The sequence below is a fragment of the Salvia miltiorrhiza genome, chromosome 7 (assembly GCF_028751815.1).
Source record: "Salvia miltiorrhiza cultivar Shanhuang (shh) chromosome 7, IMPLAD_Smil_shh, whole genome shotgun sequence".
In the NCBI taxonomy this organism is placed as follows: Eukaryota; Viridiplantae; Streptophyta; class Magnoliopsida; order Lamiales; family Lamiaceae; genus Salvia; species Salvia miltiorrhiza.
Window position 1 is genome coordinate 11,427,642 of NC_080393.1, and position 25,803 is coordinate 11,453,444.

The window sequence follows — 25,803 nt, forward strand, 5'->3', positions numbered from 1 at the left end:
AACCAAGCAAATGTAACTCGGATTGTTGAACATGCCGCTTTATCCTTCATAATCAAGTTAGTTTTTCTTTCCTCCTATCCCCTCTCGAAGGGATGATGTTTGGTTCTTAAAGTTAGAAGAGTCTATTTAATCATGATGTGTGATCAATTTTATAATTTTGATCTCACTTTCAAAACGCAGCAAACAAATATCTTTTCTTTTAGCAAAATATTAAGCAAATAGTATCAAATTTTGGTCTCCACATGCTGCAATGAACAATACAATGATCTTTTGGTCTCCATATATGTTTCAAGATTGAATACTTTCTTCATCTCAAGTTGTAGTCATACTATAGTGCATATTTGCAAAAACCATTAAAGAACATTCAAAAATTCATTTAATTCCAAGTTGAGTTGATCATTTGACAAACAACAACAAATGCGAATGATAAGGCTATAGCTTTAATATGAATGAAGTTTAATACGAAGAAAGCAAGTATGAGTGAACATGAATCATAAGACGAACAAAGCAGAGTGTAGTATGAATATACATTAAAAGAATCATGTTGTGAGATTCCTTTTAACCTGGTAAAAATCATGTTAACATGTAATTCAGCAAACTGGTGGAGCCAATAAGACTGTGTGCAGGCTTACCAAAATACAATTGCTCAAGTTAAAGAAGTTGTGGCAGGTGGTGCATGTTGAGCCACAAAAGATGTAATGAGTGGGTTCACCAGATGAGGAGCCTCATCCTGCATATCAAACAATTATTGTCAGATAAGATATCACTTAATTTATAGTTAGAAAAAAAACGTAACTGTTATTTGTTACAAATCGATGTATTTCCATAGTTATCTTCTATTTCCTTAATTTTATAAAATTACTTTGGCCAACTTATTTATGGTGCCTAGTTTCACACTCAATTCTCTCTTTTAGATGTGTCTAGAGTTTTGTTTTCCTTTTGGCATTTCATGCTTGGGCAGAAAGTTCCTTCTTTTTCTTTTGATAAATTACACAAGTAAATAAATATTTCATGATACTTAAAGTTTAGAACACAATTAACGGAAGTCAATATTTCATGATAGAATTGATTAGAAGAGTGATAGTTCGAAATATATTTAACTTTTTAACCTTGCTATAGACATTATTGCAAGAATGAAGCAATTCAGAAAGATGCCACTCGTAGAAATCTACAAGGCTTTTTATGTTTCCGAAAGCTGTTTTAAGAAAAATAAATTTATACACAAGAGATGGAAAGGTACCTGAGGGCAGTGGCCGACATTAGGAAGCACAACAAAATCTTCAACGGAATCAAACTGCGCATAGGCTCTCCCTAGATCAATTGGCTCCCAAGGATCCTTGTCACCCCAACCCACCAGCACAGGACACTACAAGAAAAAGTAAAGACAATAAAGTATTTCTATCTACTTAGGAAAGCTCATATGTAACATATTTTTAAAAGAGATTATCATAGGTATATCAAGAAGAGTATCTTAACAGATAAATGCAAAAATATTAGCTTGAAAACCATTTGCAGATACAATGATAACTAAATAATTAGCTGAGCGATAGAAGGCAGTTAATTGTATACCGAACAACACACCCTAGGGAAGGTAGTTAATTGTATTTTGATATAGTATACAAAGTTTCACAAAGGGTAAAAACGTTTAGAATATAAGAACTATGTACATGATAACTTTAGAAGAGGGTTAACAACATATGATTAGCCATTTTGGAACTAGGGAATATCTATGTGTGAGGATCTGACCTTGACTAAAGGCAGCAATTCCTCAGGAAGCGGCCCACCAGAGTAGCATATAAATTCGAGAAACACTTCTGCAGCACCAGGTTCAAGTCCAGGCTCAAGAATCATCTTGACTAACTCATCTGTCACCTGTGATGTGTCATAGTAACACTAAAATGGAATCCAAAATTAGTTGAATAGTAGAAGTTTGTCAGGATACAGTAAGAATGGACGGACCAGATTACAATTATGTGTTTAAAAGTGGAAGGGAAAATGCAAAATGCAATTTAAATATAGTAAAAGAATAAAATTACCCAGACGGTGGCCTAGACTTGCCAGGCCCTTCCCTCTACCTCTTCTCACATAACATGATTAAAATACTCCCTCCTATTCAAAATAAAAGTCGTTTTAATGTTTTTCATTAGTTTCATTATATAAGTCGTTTTAATTTTAGATTCCAAAATTAACCTCATTTATTTACCACTATTAATTGTCTCCTGTTTTACTTTTTCCGTCTTTGATAGTCAATCGCTTATTTTTTTTCCTTGTATTAATACTCCTACTTATTTTGTATGTTTTTCATTAAAAAACATTTATTGTAAAAATAATCATTAAATGAGGTTATTGTAGGCCTAAAATTTTATCATTAAAAACTGTGCAAATTCGTAAAACAACTTTTATTTTGAATAGGAGGGAGTATTTTTTTTAAAGGACAAAAAAGGAAAAAATGTTCCAATTTTCTTACAAAAACTGATGAAGTAAGGTAGGTTCATCACTCAAGGAGGAAAAAAAGAACTAGAAACTCCAACATGAAAAGATACAACGGATCTCAATGCCTAATGAATTATTTTATTTCAACAACATTTAGTTGATGTACATTCCCTGTGACTGGATATTATTTTAAGGAAGCCATATAGACTTGAGAAAGAAAGCATTATATTTCTAGTTTAGACTCAGCTCTGAATATTTTAGAACACCCTTTGTTATTTTTCTTAATTTTTTTTACATAGACAGGCAATGCCTTTAGGTGAATGAACATTAGACAGCATTATTAGAGTTGCATACCTGACAAAGAATGTTCCTCACCGACTGTGATGTAGCAACAGCATTGAAAAAGAATTTCCCAAGGGCAGTGTTTCTGAAGCAAACGGTAAAAAACTTAGAAGATCAACAGACAATATAAGAGAAGTTATCTAAGCTAAATCATTGACTGATAACCCTAACAAACGAAATTCACCTTAGCAAATTCTGGAATGATTTTATTAAGGGCCTTCCATACCAGGGCTGTTTCTTTACATGCAGCATACGAAGGGATATATTAAAAAGAATAATTCCGTTGCAAATTCTAGGATCCATGACTGCTGCCTGGAGTCCAACAAGTCCTGCATTCAAAACAACAGAGCTCTGTTAGATTGAAGTTAAAAATATTTTTTTCTTCACAAAGTAGTAACGAAGGGAATCTAAAAACAATGCCAGAAAGCTGGTACATGACCTCTACAATGCCTAAATATAAACATTGCATTCACCCTATTGTTACAAGAAACAGAATAATCTAGAAATACCATACATACTTAATGTCCCCCCATTCTTATGAAGCTATCAGAGATGACATAATTGAGCATGTCACATGTCACATAAATGTTGCTGTTTTTTATTGTGCTAATACTCATTGTGTTCAAACAAAATTGCATCTAATCAGATATGTAAGGCATACACAAACAGCCACCAGCTACATTGAACAGGACATCTAAAATTGGCCTATCTATGCTGTCATACGCTCACTGTCATCAAAAAACTGCACAGCATCCAAGATCATTAGATTCTCTTTTTAGGATATGGAACACTTGCAGATCATACACCTATATATCCATCACTTGCATCTCCAGAAGAAGATACTTAAGTGTGGCATATCATTCGATATTGGTCACTTTAAGAACTCAAGCTTAATAACATGTGTTGTTTTGACTTTGAGTAAATTGTTATAAGAGATGTTAGCATTTTGTCCGCAAACTTATTGCGGAACTAATAGGCTTCTTGCATGGTATGTATGTTTAGTTCCTTCGACATTGGGAGCACATGTTAATGTTATAGAAATACACATCACCTAGGTCATGTCTCTCATAAAAGGAATAGAATGGAGGAAACGAAAATCTCAATGTCATGTATTCATAGAATCATAGTCATTTGATGCTGTAAAATTATCTAGGCGAAGAACATTCACTTTTCCTAAAACAAAAGGATAATCTCAACTCTAAAGAAAATTGTTGTTCACTAAAGAGATAAGAAAAGGAGGAGTTACCTCCTATAGAATTACAGACAAAGAAGACTTCATCCTTCACAATTTCCATACAGAAGTCATTTAGCTGGCTGGCCCATGTCTCAAAAGTATAAAAGTGATCAACTTGAAGCTTTCTTGGATCTGGTTTATCAGAATAACCATACCCAATCAGATCAATTGCATATACCCTGTGTGACTCTGCAAGAACTGGCAAATTCTTCCTCCAGTGGTCACTGACAAAAAAACAGAGAAATGGAATTTCATCCAAATAATATTGAATTAAAATAGTAGTATCATAACTATCAAATAATATTGAATTAAAATAATATTTGAATTTCATCCAAATATTATTTGGATGAAATGGAATTTCATCCAAATAATATATATATATATATATATATATATATATATAAACGCTTTTCTATGGTGTCTACAATCCAATCTGTGAAGCAGATTATATTCTTACTAAATGATCAATCAGTAGATATAGAAGATACTTTTCAGATTCAAGCTAAAATAATTCTGTTACGCACTACGTACTGAAATAAAATTATCTCGTCTACAAGATGTTAAAACCCCAAGAACTAAATCAGCTAAAGAAGGTAGACAAAAAAGGCAATATCACCGGACAAGCAAGAAATGAAAAGGCATGTCTAAATGATATGCAAGTGTGCCATTCTGTGATAAGTACCTATATTATATAGTTGAGGAGAAGTGAAATTGAAGCAGTGTAGACCTGTTTGCTCCAAAACCGTGAATCAGAACCAGCGCAGGCCCACTGGTCCCAGAGTACTGGTAACGAATTGAATAACCTCTCCAATTCCATGTACTACAAACCCACAAAATTGAAACAAACAAACGTTATTAGTTGACAAGAATGCAATAACCATAAGTTAGGAAGTCACAAAATAAGTAGAGAGCGTACTAACAAGTTTCTAATCATATGTCAATTCCTCATTGTCCTGAAATATAATCACTGTATACTGCAGATAAGGTAATCTCTAAATGAAGGAGTGGATACCTAAGAGCTGAAAGATTCACACCAAAATACCTTTCTTCTATATACACAAAATTTCTCTCAGTGAGAATCTTATACAAGCATTCCTACATGCAGTAGAGATACAGATAACATATGATTCATCCACTAAAATCACATAACGAAACCAAAACATACTTCAAATTCATGTTCAAAGCTAACAACACCGCCTTAAGACAAACCGTCGGCAATGATAATGATTAATCTTTAACTTCATCACTCGTTCTTAAACAATCGAAACCGGACAAAGTCTCAGATCTCATAGTAACCAAGATCATTCCATAAATAATCGACATACAAAACAATTATGATTGCCCAGCTTAAAAATAAAATAAGTAATTGAATTACCTAGTTTTAATTTCGTTTGGTGGAGAGGCATCAGTAGTAAGTTCTAACTTATCCACCACCGAACTGACACGAAAAGCACTATTTCCAGTGATTCTTCGATAGTATGGTCTGGTCTTGAATGATAACAATGGCTGCCAGCTGTATTTGTGGTGGGTGATTCCTACCGGCAGCTCCAGCTTGGATATGGCTGGTGTTGAAGCACCACAAACTGCCATTTATGCTCTCTCCACTCTTTTCTGTTTGAAGTTACAATTAAATTTAACTTACTAAAACGATTGAGGTGGAGTTGGCGCCACATCGATCATGCGTCTGCTACTTATTTCTTCTCATCTTTTTTCTATTTACTCGTCCCCAAATAACTTCTTAGTAGGAAAGACACAAATTTTAAAGAAAAATTGTTAATCGTATTAATAGTGAAAAAAAAATAGTATTGAAAGTGATGAAAATATGTTATAATTAATACTAAGAATGATAAAAAAATTGAAGATTAAAAATAAATAAAGTGTTATTAGTAATGGATAATGTTCGAAAATGAATAAAAAGTTATTTGGCGACGTCCTATAAGAAATTATTTGAGGGACCTAGAAAATATTTTTTTTTTTATGTTTTCAATGTGAAAAGATGTGCTTGCATTTTATATATTTTCTTTAAAATGTTGGTTTTTAAAAATTTTGTTTAATTTATTCTGTCATCAAATTTTGTATATAACTATTTTATTAGGACCTTAGATCTTGAACTCTTGAACATTAACCTCTTATTACTAGATCAACGTGCATAAGTCGAAGCCATATTGCTATATGCTGATCTATAGGAAATCATTATGGGTCTTGTATTATCGTATTAATAAGCTATTTTAATTGATATTGAGGATCGATGGAAGAAAGTGAATAGTGAAAATCACATAACGTCGACAAAAATTTACTTGTTTAATATGTTTATGGAGTGACTATTTTCGTTTTCTATATGTTGCGTGCGTAACTAGTTCGATTTAATTTCAATCTTAATTATAAACAGAATGAAATGAACTAATATAATGGAATAAATATTTATTTTGTTATTGTAAATATAAAAAATAGTAGCTATTAGAAAAAAGTATACTTTTACAATTTTACCTTTATTTTGCTTGCAATTCACAATCACAAAGCATGTGAATTAACCATATTTTACCTATAATTCACGACCACTAAGCTTCTTAATCATAAATTGGCCATATTTTGCCTACAATTCACAATCACGAAGCTTCTTAGTCATGAATTAAGACTAATTCACTTGAACTAAAGGCAAAGTTGTACTTTAAGAAGTTGTTCGGTTTGGTGGATGAGAGGTATAAATTTGATAGGATTGGAGGATGATTAGATAACCAATCTAACTTTGAGATGATAAATAATCATCAAATTGAATGATTAGAATGCAGGCCGACTTATACATTACATGCCTAATCAAGTAAATCAAACAATTAATTAAGTTAGATTATTTCATCAACTATTTTTATCACGTCTCATAAGTTAAAAATGATGATTTTTCTTTTAATCTTTACTAGTGTGTAACCCGTCGAATTTCGACGGGTATCATTTAGTGTTATAATTTATATAAAAAAAAGCATAAAAAATTATTTCTTAATATATTTATAAATTTTGGAGATTATTTACTAAAAAATGTGTTAATATGATATAGGTCTACGTTACACATCAAACTAAAATGAAAAAATAAATTAAAGAGGGTTTTCATCGTTAATCTACTATTTGTTACTCATACCCGCGATCCGCGGATACCCGTCACCCGCCGGGTATCGGCCAACCACTACCCGTCGGATACCCGCCGAGGCTTGAGAGGTAGGGGCGCAGCTGCTTCTCGGCGTTGACATCCTGCAATAAACCACCCAACAAATGCAATAAATCACCAACAAATAAATCACCACGAAATTTCAGCAAATTTTAGAGAAAATTTTAACTTCTTGTATACTACTATTTGCCATCTTTACTCACGACCCGTGGATACCCGCCACACGTTGCTATCCGTCGGATACCCGCCGAGGCTTGAAAATAACGATAAATATTAGTTGAATAATAGAATAATTCTATGAAGCATGGGGACGAATACATAATACGAAAACAATACGGAGACGTAAATACGTCATTTTTCTAAAAAACATGATACGATATGTCAAACAATACGTTTTAGTTTTTTTATTTAAAATATATTTTATTATATTATCACTACAAAAAAAATTGAGTTTTTGCAATAAATTTTTTTGTTACAAAAATACATATTTTCATCATAAAAGACTATATGTGAGGGAAAAAAATTCGTCACATAGTCGTCAAGACAGGGTCCTCACATATAGTATTATGTGGAGAAAACTTAATTTCCTTACATTAGAGTGTCATGCTTATATGATGAAAAAAATAGTCACAAATAATCATTTTTTATCACAAAAACCCAAATAACTGTAAGGTAAAAAATTCCTCACAAATAGTCTTATTTTTCATCACATCCCTAATTTTGTAACAAATACCTCAATTCATATATATATATTTCCAACCTTACTGAATAACACATAGCACATAGTAATCTGAGAAGACACATACAAATCCAATTCGAAGGAGAAACCTACTACACTAATGATCCTACGAGATCTCAATTTTATATACAAATATGATCTAGTGGTTGGTTCTGCAGAAAGAACGACACTCGTTGCCTCAAATAAGTTCGGTTGTTCCTCTGTATCTCCTGCTGCAACCTTCTTCACTTCCAAGGTTGTAACTCCTTCAATACCCTTCTTGAACTGCTCTTGTTTCTCGGCTTCAGGAAGCTTGGGGATCAAGTTGATATATTTCTTTACGTATGATATGAACTGTTTTTTGTCGAAAGGCGGTTGCTCTTGAATGACCCACTACTAGGGCTGGGAATTTCGGGATCGGGTAATCGGGTACCCGATACCCGACCCGAAAAAATCGGGTATCGGGTACCCTATACCCGAAAAAATCGGGGTCGGGGTCGGGTATTTAGGCTGTGAAAAAATCGGGTATCGGGTATACCCGAATTACCCGATTTTTTAATTAATAAATTTTAAACTATTTAATTCCCAAACCCAATTCCCAAACCCGCCGGCCCTAATCAATTCATCCCAAATCAATTTAATTCCCAAACCCGCCGGCCCTAATCAATTCATCCCAAATCAATTCTCATCCTCTGTATTTCTTTTTCTGAACTCTCTCTCCCCATTCTCATCCTCTGTATTTCCGGTGAAGTATCGAATCAACAACACAGAAAGAACTAGAAACGCCACGGCCAACCCGAGCTTCCCTATCGAGGAGGTGAGCCCGTTGAGGCGGCTCTGCAACGGCGTCTGCTCGTCTGCATCCGGCTTATCGTGCTCATCATCTCCCCCCACAGCGTGTCCATCCCGACGGGGTTCTGCAAGGGGTTAACCTCGCTGTCGACCTCCACGCCGGCCCTAATCTCTCACTCCGCCGTCCAGCCCCGCCCGCCGCCCGGCCGTTCTTCTTCTTCTTTTTTTTTTTAATACAGATTTTGAATTTATGCAGTTGACTTGGATGAGATAATTTTGACCGGGTAATTAGGGTACCCGAATACCCGACTCGGGTACCCGAGTCGGGTATTAGGGTACCCGATTTCATTTTCGGGGTCGGGTTCGGGTATAGGGTTTTGGAGATTTTCGGGTTCGGGTACCCGAACCCGACCCGATTCCCAGGCCTACCCACTACACATACCAAACAAAACTTGTCTTAGATTTCTCACTAATCACACAAAATTCATATATAGTATGAGTGCATATGATCATTAGTTTATACCTTTCCTTCTACTTCTCACAACATTCCATTCTCGATTTCCTTATATGGGAATGAGTTAGAGAGAAGCTCATCGCCTGCAATATAAATTTAGCAGAGTTAGCTAATAACCAAATTAATTTGATCATGAATCAACTTCTGTTTCTTAGGAAACCTTTCAAAACCAGATTAATTTGCTCAATACATGCAACATGGAGTTTTACAATTGTGATATAACATCATCTTTAATTCAAACAACTTTAAACTTAAAACACAAAGGCCCAATTTCATCAGCAGCTATTAATGATCATTTTCTCATAACCCCAAAAGAAAGACAAACCAGAAAAAAGCTAAAAATAACAGATGAATTTAACTGACAGCACCTTTAGCTTATCCCAACTAACTCTTCGTATTGCAAGAGCCAAGGGGAACAATCGAGCACTCTCCGTTTCTTCCTCGAGCAAGATAACATAACCTAGGCAAGGTTGAACAACGGCCCTCGCCGAGTTTTGGAGAACAGCGGCAGTTCGCTGGACCCAAGCCGATGGCACGACTGCGCGTCGTCGAACGGTTTCCGGGCTCAAGGACGGCCAATAGTCGAGGCATAATTTATAGCTCAAATACTACTATTCGAAATCCAAATCTCAAATACAGTTTAATATGCCAAATTGTTCATCATACATATATTCTGATAATTGAGTTAAAAAAAACATTAATAAAATAAAATTGATATAATGTATACCTTGAGAAATAAGCAAAAGGAGCAATAAGCAAGAAGACAGTAGAATGTGCTGCTGTAAAACTCAATGCGACAATAAAATTTCTCATTCAAACTAATGAATTTAAGCTAAAATGTAGGTTATAAAGTTTTCATTGTTAAATCTAAACCCTAAGAATTTGCTGATTATTAATCAATAGGTAAATCTTTCCAAATTTTCATATTTCTAAAATTTAGTACTAATCATAATGAAATGTAATCTTTCCTAACATAATAATTTTCCATTGTTAAATCTAAACCCTAAAAATTGGCAAATTATTGATCGATTGGTAAATCTTTCCAAAATTTCATTATTCTAAAATTGAGCACTGATCATAGTCAATAATTACATTTCCTAATTGAATACTTACCATGGCGAGGTGGCGGGCTGTGTCGATCTCGGCGGTGGCCGGCGCGGCGAAGCGAATCGCAGCGGGAGGCAGAATGAAGAAATTGGTGGAGTGGGAGGCAGATCGGAGCAGATCTCTGGCGATTGCGGCAGCGGCGGTGACGCAAATCGCGACGGAAGAGAGGGAGAAATTGCTACGCGGAGACAGGAAGAAGGGGCCGCGGTGGCAGATCGGAGTAGATCTCTGGCGATTGCGGCAGCGGCGGTGACGCGAATCGCGGCGGAAGAGAGGGAGAAATTGCTACGCGGAAACAGGAAGGAGGGGCCACGGTGCCGAGTTGGGGCCGGAGTAATCGCCGCGGGAGAGGGGAGAGGCTGGTGTGGAGCTGCAGAAATAATAGATAAACGAAGGGGAGGGATTCACGGCGGAGGAAGGAGGGGCGGCGCTGATTCAGACGGGGGAGGGGAGAGTAGTGTGGAGACGGGGGGTGGTTGAGGGGAATTGAATTTGGGGAGGAGAGAAACTTAATTTAGTGTTTTAAGAATTAAAGTAAGATATGCCATGTAGGATATATTTTGCCACATAGGATAACTAATATTATGCCAGAAGCTCTAGAATTGCAGGGATTTTAAATCTTGAATTCTTAGATAGGCCACGTAGGACCCCGGATTAAGGAGAGCGCATGATTCCTTAATCGTATTATATATTGATGATTTGTCTCTATAGCTATTTTTTATATAGGAAAATAAATATTTTGATATATTAATTAAGTAGCTCTTATAAATACACACACATATGACATAATGATTTGATTTGAATTTTTTGAAAAGAGAGGATCCCATCCCAGTGAAAAAGAGCAATGACGCATTTGTAGTTGTAAGTGTGGTCCGACTCACCAAGCTGATCTTTTCATGAAGCTACAGACAAAAGAATATTGAATTGCAATACATTTCCTTGCTGTTAACATAATTGGTTCACGCCTTCCACCCCACCTTCCCCAAATTACATTTAGCTTTTCTTTTTAATTATCAACAACGCAACGCATTCTTTCATCACTTCCAACATCCCGAGCTCCTATTCTCCGCAACAAAGGTAACATTAATCTTTTTAATTAACTCTAAATCTATCACTCTCACTTTACTTCATTCTACAAATTTCATGGATTTTATTTTATTTTTGTGTTCTCACATGCATGACTACTTCGATCAATTCAATATTTTTATGTTTATGTCTCATGACACACTATCTTAATTAAGCATATATATCTTTTGGTTTCGCCATCGATATTATTTTCCTGTGGATTTTTAAGTGCATGCATAAAAAGCATATAACAATATCGAAGTGTGGTGGATTGATATAATTTTTTTTGGGAACGAAAAGGTTTATATTTTAAATGAATATGGGTGTACATATATATAATACTCCATGTATCAGTGGATATTATTGTTTGTATATATGCACATAACGATGATGTCAAGATGGCACCTTTTCAAGGCTAAAAATAGTCTTCCGTGTATTTGAAGTGTTGTATTGAATTATTTTGCCTCTACAGAGAATCTTATTGCTGCATACTAACCAGTAAGCATATAGAAATTTTCATTTATATTTTCCTTCAAGATTAAGCTTTTCTTGTTTTAGTTATTGTATTGTAAATGGGGCCAATTAAGGAATAAATACTCTAGTATTGACGTATTTGCAGTATGAGTGGGCTACACCTACATGGTTGGAAACTTGTCATCATCGTGCTCCTCACCTTCTCGCATCTTGTATCAACGGATTCGCACTTGTTGAAGGCTCTTCGAGACTCAATAATCACATACCAAAGCGACAGCTGGTTCGGTTCAGACAGCACCCGGCCTTGCAACTGGACCGGAGTAACATGCGACCAGACTCTCACGGTTACCCACCTGCATCTCTCATCATGCTCCCTCTCTCCTCTCAACATCCCATTCCCGCTCCTTATTGCTCACTTCAAGTCTCTCCTACACCTCAACCTCAGCCGCTGCGGCTTCACCGGCCAGATTCCTCCGGAGTTTTGGGATTTGGAGAAACTCCAAGTTCTTGATCTCAGCAGCAACACACTGTCGGGCGCGATTCCTCCAAGCATCGGTGAAATGAAACAGCTCAGGCATCTCATTCTCGACGATAACCTATTTTCAGACAGTTTGCCTTCTTCAATCGGAAACCTCCTACAGCTCGAGGAACTATCGCTGAGATCGAATTCTTTCTCTGGGATTCTTCCTCGTCAACTTGGGAATTTGAGGCTTATGCAGTCTCTCGACATCAGCAACAACACCTTCTACGGGAATCTGCCTGCGGCTTTGGGTAATCTCACAAATCTCTCCTTCTTCACGGCCAGAAACAACATGTTTTCTGGGGATTTGTTTCACGAGATTGGGAATCTCAAGAGGCTTCAGATTCTCGATCTCTCCTGGAATCCGATCACCGGAGCTATACCGTCTGTTATCGGTGATCTGGAAGAGCTCAGAGTTATTGATCTTCAGCATTGCCAGTTTACAGGAAGCATCCCTGAGGAAATCTCGAGATTGAGCAATTTGACCAACTTGAATTTGGCACAGAATGATTTCGATGGAGGCTTGCCTGCAAGTATCGGAAGGCTCCAAAATCTCGTTTATCTCATCGCTTCAAACGCTGGACTGAGAGGCGTGATACCTTCGGAGATGGGAGCGTGCTCGAGCCTCAAGATCCTCGACTTGTCGTTCAATTCACTCCAAGGTCCGTTACCTGATGAACTTGCAAAATTAGGGTTTCTCAATTCAGTTCTTCTCAACTCCAATCGTCTCTCCGGTTCCCTACCAGCGTGGATCTCGAGCTGGAAGCACATCGAGTCCGTCGTGCTCTCGCAGAACTTCTTCAGTGGCCCTCTACCTCCACTCAACCTTCCATCACTGCTCCACTTCGATGCAAGTGCAAACATGCTCAGCGGTGAGCTGTCTGCAGACATATGCAGCAACGCCTCTTCGTTGAAGACGCTGATGCTGTCGCGCAACAGCTTCTCCGGCACCATTTCTGATCAGTTCCACAACTGCTTCAGTCTCACGGATTTGATACTGTCGGAGAATAACATCTCCGGTGAGCTGCCGGCCTACCTTGGGAAGCTTCAGATCATCACTTTGGAAGTGGCGAGGAACAAGTTATCTGGTCCCATTCCCGATCAAATTTGGGAGTCGAAAACGCTCATGGCGATCTCGTTGAATGGTAATCTGCTTCAGGGCTCATTGTCAGCTGCTGTTGGTAATGTCACAACGCTTCGCAGGCTGCAATTGGATAATAATCTGTTAAGTGGAAGTATTCCTTCTAGTATTGGCAGGCTTCAAAATTTAACCAATTTATCTCTAAATGGGAATAGAATGAGTGGTGAAATACCATCAGAGATCTTCGACTGCACAAATCTTGTTTCTTTAGACTTAGGTGGGAATACACTAACAGGAGGAATCCCCAAATCTATAACCAAGTTGAAGCTGCTGGACAATTTGGTTGTGTCACATAATCAGTTAACCGGCACGATACCTGAAGAGATATGCTCCGGCTTCCAGAAGGTTCCGCTGCCAGATTCCGAGTACACGCAGCATTACGGCATGCTCGATCTCTCCCACAACAGATTAGAAGGGCTCATCCCTTCCACAATCCGAGACTGCACCATTGTGACAGAGATTCAGATGCAGGGAAACAGGCTTAACGGAGCCATTCCTGAGGAGATATGGTCACTGCCTAACTTAACTTTGCTTGATCTCTCCTTCAATTCTCTCTCGACTTTGGTGGCTCCTCCATCCCTCAACTCCGTCAACCTTCAAGGCCTTATGCTGTCGAATAACAGATTGAGAGGATCCATTCCTGGTGATATTTGGCCGGAGCTACCGAGTTTAGCTAAGCTCGACCTCTCCAATAACTGCCTCACCGGTTCACTGCCGCCTTCACTGTTGAGTGCCAAGAGTTTGGCCTATTTGGATGTGAGCATGAATTCTCTCTCAGGTAAACTCAGTATCGAAACTACGAGCTCTCTCTTGGTGATGAATGTGAGCAACAATCAGTTCAGAGGCCGCCTCGATGATTCAATCTCAAATCTAGCAGCATCGATTTCCATGTTAGATCTCCACAACAACGCCTTCTCCGGCAGCCTACCGCCTTCTCTCTCGAGCCTCGGTAGCCTCACTTATCTCGACTTATCAGGAAACCAGTTCCGTGATTATTTCCCTTGTAACGTGTGCTCGATACGCGGCTTGACTTACACCAGTTTCTCTCACAACAACTTCATCGGAAACCCGCCCAAGTCTTGCGAGGATGAGAAGCAGCCATGTAATAAGGCCCTGCCGCTACTCTCCCCTAGACATGATCTCCTCTCGGTTCTTGGTATTTCTACCGCTGCTGCAGCCATCTTCGTGACCGTGATCGTCGTAATTGTGCAACGGAATGCTCGAAGACGAGACATCATAATTCTCGGCGACGCCAGCACTAGGCTTGCGTGGAAGACAACAAAGGAGCCTTTGAGCATTAACATCGCCACTTTCGAGCAGTCCTTGTTGAAATTGGAAGCTGCAGACATTTCAAATGCGACCGAGAACTTCAGCCAGAGCCACGTGATCGGCGATGGAGGATCCGGCACGGTGTACAAGGCTTCGTTGCGAGGGGGCCGCACCATAGCCGTGAAGAGGCTGAAGAAAGGGCACCTGGTGCACGGGGAGCGCGAGTTCCTAGCGGAGATGGAGACGATCGGAAAGGTGAAGCATGAGAACCTAGTCTCGTTACTGGGCTACTGCGTGGTCGCGGATGAGAGGTTCTTGATATACGAATACATGGAGAGAGGGAGCCTGGATTTGTGGATAAGGAAGCAGGATGGATTATCACTAGACTGGGCCACGCGGTTCAAGATCTGCAGAGGGGCAGCCAAGGGCCTGGCCTTCCTGCACCACGGCGTCGTCCCTCACATCATCCACAGAGACATCAAGTCGGGCAACATACTGCTGGACAGGGAGTTCGAGGCCCGGGTGTCCGATTTCGGGCTGGCAAGGATCATAAGCGCGTGCGAGAGCCATGTCTCGACTGTTCTTGCTGGCACGTTCGGGTACATACCGCCCGAGTACGGGCAGGCCATGGTGGCGACGGCCAAGGGCGACGTGTACAGCTTCGGGGTGGTGATGCTGGAGCTGGTGACGGGGCGGCCCCCGACGGGGCAGGATGATGGGGAGGGGGGGAATCTTGTTGGGTGGGTGAGATTCATGGGTGAAAATGGGAGGGAAGGTGAGGTGTTGGATCCTTGCATGTGCGGTGTAGCTGCGTGGGAGCATCAGATGCGGCGCGTGCTGTGGATTGCGAGGCTGTGCACCAGTGATGAGCCGTGGAAGAGACCTACCATGCTTCAGGTTGTTAAACTGTTGCACCATACTTGGCTTGGCTAGCTGCTCATCAAACTGTGATATCTATGTGCTTTACTTTCTGAATCAAGCTACCTCTTATTCTGTGTGATTAATTAGTTGTGTTGTTGAAATTAACTAATCAAGGTTTGAATGTTATATATTCTTTGCAGCACTTATCACATTTATACTGACATAAAATGGGTCTTGAGGGTTGAGACGATCGAAAGAGTTTAGTGTAAGGAAAAAAGAAATACTACATGCAACTATATAGTATTTTATTAAAATTCATTTCATATTTCTTAATTACTTTCCAAGTAACAGAGTTCTAAGTAGATAAAGGGATATTTCTAATAAATTTACCAACTTTTATCTGGTTTTGATTTTTATCACAATTTATAAATTCTTGGAATATTACACTACCTTTCAATTATTATAAAAAAAAAAAAAAAAAAACTTTTTTTTTGTTTTTTTTTTAATTTAATACAATAAATCATAAGGAAAAATTGTTGTAAAATACACAAATTTTTGGAATTTGAAATAAAATACACCAAATTTTATTTTTTCTAATTTTCCCACAATTTAAAATTATCCTAAATTTAAAACTTTGTAATTCAATAGGTAAATAAAGTTTTCCTTCGCAATCAAACATTAATCCATGAGAAAATAAAACCTTTGAATTTTGAAATAAAATACACTAAATTTTAAACTGTTACAGTTTATTTTCATTTTCTTTTGAATTGATGTTTAGTGGTGAGGGAAAGCTTCATTTTCATATTTAATTGTTGAATTGTGGAGTTCATTAAATACATTATATGTATGAGCTTCTTGTGCTATGCTGTAGTAGCAAAAAAAATCACAAAATTTAGGGGAATTTTAAACCAGGGGGAAAAAATTAAAACTTTATGTATTTTATTTCAAATTTCACAGAATTCGTCCGAACTTTGTGTATTTGACGGTATTTTTTTCATTGATTAATTAACTACTTGAAATAAATTAATAATGTGGTATCTAATTAATCTAAATAAAATGTTATATACGTAGTTATTTTGATCATAATTAAATTTAGTTTATCATTTAAAATGAAGTCATGTAAAAAATCGATATGAGATTCCAATTGATGAAGTCTCATAAAAAAAATTACTACGAGATTCCAATTTTATTTTAAAAAATTTGAAGCTAATATATACTATCAACAAATTTATGAATATAAAATTGTTAATATATGAATTTAAAGAAGCTAATGAAATATGAGTCTTACACATGTGTTAATAGTTATCAATTCTTAAAATTCATATAATAAAAATCATGTACATAAATATATCATGCATCTATATATTGAATTGATATTTTCTTGATCAATTGAGATATGAAAATGAGGTGCAAAAATTAATCCCAAAAAAAAATTTGTTAATTAATTGTATAACATATGGATTTCTATTATTTGACAAACTTAATTATTTTATGTTGAGTTAAGATGCAGATCTACCCCTGAAGTGGACACCCCTAAAGCGTTGACCCTTCATTCTCGATCTTGGTGCAAAAACCTCCCCCGTAGTCTAGAAATAGGGTGCATTTAAACCCATTGAAAAGACGGTCGTTTTCTCGCCGTTTACTGATTTTTTTTTCTGACTGGGACCCACCATCCAATTAACAGGCTACCGGAGGACCACAGAAGGAGGCGCTGACAGCTAGGCATCGTTCTTGCCGGAGTCAGAGCGGCCGAGATTTGGGGAAGGAATTAAGGCTCGGGTTATATCCTTGTTTTGGACGGGTGTCAAGCTATCTTGAGAAGAGAGGGCGGTGGAATCGGAAATGGCGACTACCCCTGCCCTGTTCAGTCGAGTCGACAGGGAACAACGACGGCGGAGCTCTTGGTGCCTCGCCGGAAGTTGAGCATAGCAGCGGGTTTCGTGGGGCCAGAGCCAACGGCGTGGCGGCTCGGCGGTCTTCAATTGATGATGATTTCATGAACGAAGGAGAAAAAGTCATGGGCGGCGGAAAAGCCGGAAATTGCAGGGTGGCAGCAGCGACTTCTGAGGCATAAATTAGGCCTCCAAACAGAGTTCAACTTGAAATAGAAATTTTATTAAAAGTAAAATAGAAAGAACAAAAACAAGTGAAAGCACCCGCGATAAGCCACGAGAAACCGAAAAACAAACAAGACTAAGAGAACATATTTAGAGGATCATCCTCATCAAAAGGATCTTCGTCGTCAAGCATATCTCCCCATCTTTTAGAAACCACGGTCGACATAGCACGAGAAGCGTCAGAAGAAGAAGACTGTATCACAAAATTTTGCATAAGCACGCCTTCAGAATGAGCATGTTGCACTTTTTTCATGAACTCCATTGGCGACGAAGAGTCAAGAACGGCTCCCTGCAAAACAGCACCAGCGACACGACCAGTTGCTTGTTTGTCCGAGGACATACCATTCTTGATTATACGGCGGAGCCGGTTCTTGATAGAGGAATCAGAAACCTTCCCCTTCTTGAAAGCCCCTTTCGGACGCCCACGACCGCGAATTATGGGGGGATCCTCCATTGTCGCCTTTCCTGGCGTCACAGTCAAAGCCATGTCTGTATTACTACAATGCAGAGTGACAATATCAACCTGTGTATCTGACATTATAGTAGTTTCCACCGGATGTCGGGTAGTGTCATTCATCACCGGAACAATCTCCATACCAACAGACTTGTCCGCCCTGTTATCACCAACCGAGTTTTCAGAGACAACCTCATTATCCAACTGAACCTCAGCATCCAACGTCTCCAGAGCAGCAAAGGGGTTGTGAAGGTCCACCTGCGCAGCATGAGATTCAAGATTTAGGGAACCAACGACTTCCTCCCTTGTTGAATCCGGGTAGGTGTCCATCTCGTCATCCCCTAGAGCAGAGTCACGATTCGAGGGGCTCAGGATTCCACCCTTCTCATAAACAACCATCTGAAGAGAAGCCTCAGAGCAGGCCTGTTTACGATCCACTTGTTTCCATTTTGAGCGTTGTTGCTGAACAGGGGCTGGGTCAGTACCTTTGCCAGCTGGTTGACCCTCAGTATCATTCATCCCCTCTGTAGATCTCCTGCAAGAGGTAGTAGCATGGCCAACAACACAGCAAGAGTGACAATAATATGGGAGGTCTTCATATCCGAATTCGAGAACAAAAACCCGATCCCCACATTTGACATCAAAAAAATCAGGCACAGCCTTGGAGACATCCATCTCAACCAAAATACGCGCAAAATGACCCACAGAAGCATGAGCAGATAAACCATCAATAACAATTGGTGCCCCTACGTGTCTAGCAATACCAGAAAGCACCTCCGGATGCCAATACTCGTGAGGTAAATTAAAAACACGAATCCAAACTTGTGCTTTAGTGGATGAATCCTTGTATGGATTAAAATTTGGGACCCAAGTCTGCAAATGCAAGATGCCCGGACGTAATTTCCATGTATTTTTAGCGAAAGCCAGCGCCATATCTTCCGCAGAGGAGAATTTCAGGGTGAAGTAACCTTTACCCAGAGGGATAATTTCCCAAGATAAATCCGGCTTCCATAACTGCTGTAACTCATCATGCAAATCAGCCGCAAAACGAGGACGATCCCCCTTGCGAAGGATAATCCGGCCATGCAGGGCATGAGAGAATGATCGCACTTGTCGTTGATGGAACCCTTCCGAAATGATAAGACAGGGTTTGTCGTTCACCAAAGAAGGCTGTAGAACCGTGAAGTCAAAGGCAGGAACATCAGCTTGCCGACTTCCCTTCGTCTGTTTGAGAGAATCCGCAAAAGATCGACTGGATTGCTGTGCTTTAGATTGACCCTTCCCTACGAAGTGTTCTAGTGGCGGCATAGCCGAGGTCGGCCCCCCAAGCCGAAGAGGAGATTGTTTGGTGAAGATCCGCTCCGCAGGCAACGCACCAGCAGGCGTAGCAGCCACACCGGAACTTCGATCCAGAGAAGCGGTGTCGGAGTGCTCTCCAACAACGAACGAGTAACGAGTAGTATTTGGGAGAAAATTGGTAGAGACGACCGGCAGATTGAGCGCCCCTCTATCGCCCGGTGAACTGATTCTACCGGAAGCCAAAGACAGCGGCGGGAACCAACCAACGGTCGAGGGGCCATTGCCGCCGTTTGACGCCATTGGACGGACGGAAGATCAGCGGCGTGAGGTAGTTTGCCGTGGGTACATGACCGGCGAGGACTGACTGCCGGCGATGCGGCTGCATGCAGATCTCAGTTGCACGATCCAGCAGCAGCGCTCGTCCGTCTATTGCCCGCAACTCACGATCCAGCAGCAGCAGTAGCAGCGCGGCGTCCAGATCCAGCAGCAGCAGCGCGGCGACCGGTGATCTGGAACGGCAGTGCGTGGCTGGTGGTGTAGTGGCCGAGCACTGGCAGATCAGTTCCACGTCCGCCGCACAGATGCCTTCTTCTGCTCGGAGGAATCGGCGAGGCTCAGAGCTCCGGCGGTGGCTGAGGTTGCGACTCGATCTGGGTGTTCCAGTCAACGCTTGATGTAGCGTGGTGGTGGTATCGCGAGAAGGCGCGGTGGCCCGGTGGAGCGGCGTCGCTCAGTTCTCGATCGGAGTCAACGGCGGCGGCCCACGCTTTTCATCCCGTCAAACAGAGTTCAACTTGAGATATTAGAGAAAGTGAGAGAGGGATTGTGCAACGGCCGTCGGTCACGCCGAATTTCGGGAGAAAGATTGTGGGACTTGCGAAGGCAGCAGCAGTCGATCTGTGTTGTGAGACTGAGAGGAGGAATCACCAAGAGACAGAGAATTCAAGATAAGGGCGGTGGCTCCAGTGTGAAACTAGTGGTCCAAAGCAATCGAATCCAAAGCAATTCGTTTATGAGCTTGTTCTCTGACGTCGTGCCGAGGGTTCTGCGCTGGTTCTCCGACGCGGTGAAGGATTTCCTGGCCAAGTCCCACTTAGAAAGAAAAAAATCAGTAAATGGCGAAAAAACGACCGTCTGTTCTAGGGGTGTCCACTTCTCCGACTATGGGGGAGGTTTTTGTGCCAAGGTCGAGAATGGGGGGTCAACGCTCTAGGGGTGGTCCACTTCAGGGATGGATCAACACCTTAACCCTTTTATGTTTAATTATAAAATTAGTAAACTAAAAAAATTACATAAGAAAATTTAAATTTATCAATTCATTGGTCTACATATGGACTTTTATTATTTGACAAACTTAGTTTTTGACTGAATTATTGTTAGTCAAAATAAATTAAAATTTTGATGGAAAAATATAACTATTTATTTGGCCAGCTAATTAATTAATTAGTCAAATTAAATTCCAGGTGCAAACATATATGCAGGATAAGATATTACACACAATTATTTATATAATCTTTTATTCAAGATAGTATGTTAGAAAGCAAGTTGTGAGAAAAATAAGAATAAAAGAGTAAAATACGAATTAAGAAAAATTAAGAAAATATAAAAGAAGTAATTCTAGATATGCTATGTAGGTAAAACCCATCTATCTATTAATATATGAAAACGCAGTTTTGGAGTAGTATTTTTTTGCGCCAAATTTGACAGTTTATTTTGAAATATCGTGTGATCAGTTATTTATTAAGATAATCATGGTTAGTTTTATGGTGGATCAGTTTTTATTTTCTCGAAATCTCAATTAATTAAAAGTTTTCTACTAACCCATTATCTCATAACTTTTATTTAACTGCATATTTCTCTCCAAAATGTAACAACTTCTCACTACAATTTTCTCTATATACTCGCTCTCACAGTAGTCACATAATGCAACGATGCCTTCTCAACTGTTATTGTCTGTCGCCACTCTCTGCTCCCCGTCGTTGACAGTCATCCACATCAGTAATGCCACAATTAGTACCGTTGCTTCACTAAATTTCTCCGGCCATAAAAAAGTAGTCCAATGCAAAATTGGACTAATTACATCCTCTTTCAATTCAATTCATGGTTAAGTTTTTTTTTTTTTTTTTCTGTTGTTTTTTCAAAGAATGATTTTTTATTTACACATGCTTTCACTAAAATAATACTCACGTAGTCTGTTTCGCCAAATTCTTAAACCAAGTTGTGCAATTTCAACAATGCAGCCTAGAAAAAATGTGATATCTATGGGAACTGGAACTATGTCTGATTTTTTTTTTAGGGAAAAGGAAATATTTTCACTGGCTGCAGGCGTGTCATGAGGCACTCTTTATGCTGTCGAACCTCAAAAAAAGGAATGCGGGTGGACCCTATTTGCCGACTTTTTGGAGAGGATGTGGAAACTCATAGTCATCTATATCTACAGTGTTAGATGACCGTATATGGAGTAGGTGCGCGGTGAGGCTCCATAATACGAGCTCGATTGAATCTTTTCACAGTCTTCTTATCGTTGAGATTGACAAGTATTCAAGAGATGTCACCCAACTCATTCGATTAGTAGCCTTAGTATATCTGGAAGGCACGCAATGAGACTCTGTATGAGAACAAACTGTGGAACGAGAAGGAAATGCTAGATCGCATCGTTGGGCACAGAGCGAAATGGAACCTCCGATTAAAAATACAAAGAAATGAGTACAGAGGCTGAGCACCACCACCCTCAAATTGGGTCAAGTTGTATACAGATATTCATGTATTACCTGCCTCAACCATTGGAGTCAACTTCATTCTTCAAAACATGAATAGACAAGTTATCATTGTGGGGAAGCAGGAAACCACGGTCAATGGTAGCACTATCATGTTGGAGTGCTTGGGGATCAGAATGGCTCTACACATCGTCTTGGATCATGGCCACAACTACATCGAGGTCGGCAACGATAACCAGGCTTAATGGATGAGCGAACATGAGTAGGATATCGTTAAAGACATCATGCAAATGAGAATAGAGAAACACATCTCTTTTATGTACAACATGAGGCCTTTGTGGTTTATTTTATGAGATAACACCACCACATATTGACGGCTTTGTATGATTTTGTTTTCATGTACGTCTGATTGTGGATTTTATTGATAGAAAATAACTTTGTCAAATGTTGCCCCTGCATCTTGAGAAAAAAACATGTTCTGTAAAGTTAATTTTTAATTTGAATTTGATTTGATTTGATTTATGCCACTTGATCATTGCTATATATCTCACCGTAGTAATCTCAATTTGCTACTATATGTTTTGGGAACACACACCCTCATTTTATGATGTAACATCACAAAGTTTTGCTAATGCATTTAAAAATCAAAACTGAAGAAGAAAAAAAAGACAGAGTGCCTTATAGAGACAAAGTTGATGACTGTGGTGATAACAATTAAGACAAAAATAAAGATGGTTCGACTTTAGCCCATTTTTTTATATCATGATGGTGCCAAGATGAAAGGTTCCACAATTATTCTTATGTTCTTATTTGGAGTCACAAAATAATGGTATATTGGAGTTTCTTGATTTGAGAAAGAAAAAAAAAACATTATATGATTTGGGGCTGGAAAGTGAATATACATTATTTTCCATCAAATAAAGTTGTATGGTTAACATATTACTCTCTCTGTCTCACTTGACTTGGCCTGTATTTCTTTTTAAATTATCCGATTTGATTTGGCATGAATTATTTTTGGGTAATAAATTTTCACTACAATAAATATGAACCTACATAATTTACAGTATAATCTTACTCTCCTAAATAATCGTGCTAAAAAGAATTAGACCAAATGAGGTGGGAAGGAGGGAGTATTTAATATATTACTTATTTACCTTTATTACATTTTCAAATTCAAATTTTTATTTGAATAACTGGTGTGGATAATTTTATTAAAAAAATTGATTATTCACAATTATTTATATTTGTTTCATGTTTATATTTATTTATTATTTAAAATATCGTTCAAGTTAGATGATTGTCAGTTATATGCAAGTAGATGGATTTGTACGTCTAATTAAAATGTCTGTATGATACATAACTAATACTCATTATCATTTATACTTGCTTTTGGTCTTTAATGAATTTAGGGCAAATAGCACCAAGATCCTTGTAGTTTCGCCAAATTTGCATTTTTTCCTTGACCTTAAAATTTATTGTTAAAATCCTTGAACTTAATCCCGATTCTTATATTTCCCATAAAATTGATCGGCCCCTAAACTTATGCTGACATGACTGTCGAAAATCCACGTAGGATTAAATTTTCGGCGAAATTAGGGTTTTTCAGAGATGATCTGCCCCTCTCATCTCTTCTCCTCTGGCCGCCGCGACCAGGCCGCCGGCCACCTCTCTCCCGTTAACCCCTCTCTCATCTCTTCTCCTCCGGCCGCCGTGACCAGGCCGCCTCTCTCCCGCTAACCCCTCTCTCATCTCTTCATAGATCTCATCTCCTCTCTTCTCCTCCGGCCGTCGCGACCAGGTCGCCTCTCTCCCGCTAACCCGGCCCTATCTCATCTATTTACAGATCCCTTCTCCTCTTTTCTTCTCCGGCCGCCACGAACACACAAGCACGAGGCCACCACCGTTGTAACTCCGGCGAGGAGCGTCGACCTCGTTCTTCGTCTGTACTCCCTTAAACTGAAACACCCTATGAATCTCCCTCTCTGTCCACTCCCATCTGCCTTTGGCTGGGCAGCAGCGACACCGCCGCCGCCGACCTCAGCCTCCCTCATCTCTCTCAACTCTGCCCCTAAGTCAGACGACGACACACAACCACCGACCACCTTGTTCCCTCAACCAAACCAGACACCATCAACAAGAAGCTCAGCAAAACGGTGAGAAAACGCCATTTTAAGGTCAAGGGAAAAATGAGAATCACGCCAAATTTCAGGGCTTTTGATGCCATTAGGTTGGACGCAAAACGACGTCGTTTAGCTTCTAATTAATCTACTCAGCATAAGTGTGCCACGTTGGTGACACGTCATCTAATTAATGGCCGAAAAATGTCACTAAGGGAAAAACGAGAATCGTAGCAACGTTCAAGGATTTTAACAATAAATTTTAAGGTCAAGGTAAAAATGCGAATTTGGCGAAACTACAAGAATTTTGGTGCTATATAGCACCAAAATTTATGAATAAAACAATAAAATAAAAACTTAATTATGTTGGCTTCTTCACAAATTCGAACCCATATGCATTGGGATTAGAAGAGAAATTTTTACAACTACACCTTATAGATAGAAGCTCGATTAGATATTTTAAAATTCGTATTCCTCAAGTATTGAAATTAACAAAAATTGACACTAACAATATTGAATACCCCTATTTCCTCTTTCAAATAATTGAAACGCATATATAAAATTGTGGCGCTATCTCTCCCGCTAAAATATTTCATTCGATAGCTTTGTTTCCTAATTCTTGGGAAATGAGTAGCTATATATATAACTATTTTACAAATCCTCAAATTTTAAGTTCTTTTATGAATCCTCAAATTGCAAGTTAAAAAGGAAAAAGCATAATTCTTCTTCCCAAATGTCGCTGCCGCAACTGCCGGCTTCGCCGATCATCGTATGATCGCCATCTGCTGGTAATCTTTTTTTGTTGTATTTTAGTTATTAATTATGTAGTTGAATTCAAATTCTGAACTTGGATATGCTATTAATAGGGCACAACTCTATGCAGATATATGTAGAAATCCAAGGCATAAGATGTAATTTAATTACCTGTAATCTCCTCAAAAGATTGAGTATTCTTATGATTATGTGACTTATGAATTACTTTTAATATTGTCATAAATATAAAATGCTATCATTTGTGCCAAAATTGTGCAACATTATATATGTTAAATATGATGTATAATTATGATTTTTTTAGGTGTTGCCAATTATATGTTGCAATTTTGAGATATTAAAATACGTGTCACATCAGTGTCATACAATTATGACATAATATTTAGATGACACACAATTGACGCAAATATACAACATTGAATGCAACACCGTTCTAAATGTGTGGTATAATTACAACATTTAATTGAGGTGTCGTTAATAAGGTGTCGCAATTTTGAGACATTGAAACGTGTGACGCATATGTGTCACTAAACTACGACATAGTATTTAGATGACGCACAACTGACACAAATATACGACACTAAATGCAACATTATTCTTAAAATGTGGTATAATTACGACATTCTATTGAGGTGCCGCAAATAAACTGTTGCAATTATGAGACGTTAAAATAAGGGTCGCATATTTGTCACTAAACTATG

General features: G+C 38.9%; 2 protein-coding genes and 1 long non-coding RNA gene across 4 annotated transcripts; 1 reads left to right on the forward strand and 2 right to left on the reverse strand.

The window, feature by feature from the left end:
* Nucleotides 1–421: 421 nt before the first annotated feature.
* Nucleotides 422–7,249, reverse strand: LOC130992632 (uncharacterized). 2 transcript variants are annotated; one of them, XM_057917347.1, is made up of 9 exons: nucleotides 7,140–7,249; nucleotides 5,385–5,620; nucleotides 4,737–4,829; nucleotides 4,022–4,233; nucleotides 2,960–3,104; nucleotides 2,788–2,860; nucleotides 1,747–1,893; nucleotides 1,241–1,366; nucleotides 422–730 (listed from the first exon to the last, which is right to left on the reverse strand). In XM_057917347.1, exons 2-9 carry the CDS (start codon nucleotides 5,597–5,599, stop codon nucleotides 647–649), a joined length of 1,095 nt encoding a protein of 364 aa, XP_057773330.1. In that variant the 5' UTR covers nucleotides 5,600–5,620; nucleotides 7,140–7,249; the 3' UTR covers nucleotides 422–646. The 2 variants fall into 2 exon arrangements, with proteins under 2 accessions (XP_057773330.1, XP_057773331.1); XM_057917348.1 differs by lacking the exons at nucleotides 5,385–5,620; nucleotides 7,140–7,249 and adding an exon at nucleotides 4,930–5,284.
* Nucleotides 7,250–7,927: 678 nt separating this feature from the next.
* LOC130992699 (uncharacterized) lies at nucleotides 7,928–10,819 on the reverse strand. The gene is made up of 3 exons (XR_009091337.1): nucleotides 9,559–10,819; nucleotides 9,200–9,273; nucleotides 7,928–8,277 (listed from the first exon to the last, which is right to left on the reverse strand). It is a non-coding gene; the product is annotated as an uncharacterized LOC130992699 (long non-coding RNA).
* Nucleotides 10,820–11,272: 453 nt separating this feature from the next.
* On the forward strand, nucleotides 11,273–15,819 carry LOC130992542 (leucine-rich repeat receptor protein kinase MSP1-like). Its single transcript, XM_057917213.1, has 2 exons — nucleotides 11,273–11,374; nucleotides 11,982–15,819. The coding sequence occupies exon 2, from the start codon at nucleotides 11,983–11,985 to the stop codon at nucleotides 15,697–15,699; it is 3,717 nt and encodes a 1,238-aa protein (XP_057773196.1). The 5' UTR covers nucleotides 11,273–11,374; nucleotide 11,982; the 3' UTR covers nucleotides 15,700–15,819.
* Nucleotides 15,820–25,803: the final 9,984 nt, after the last annotated feature.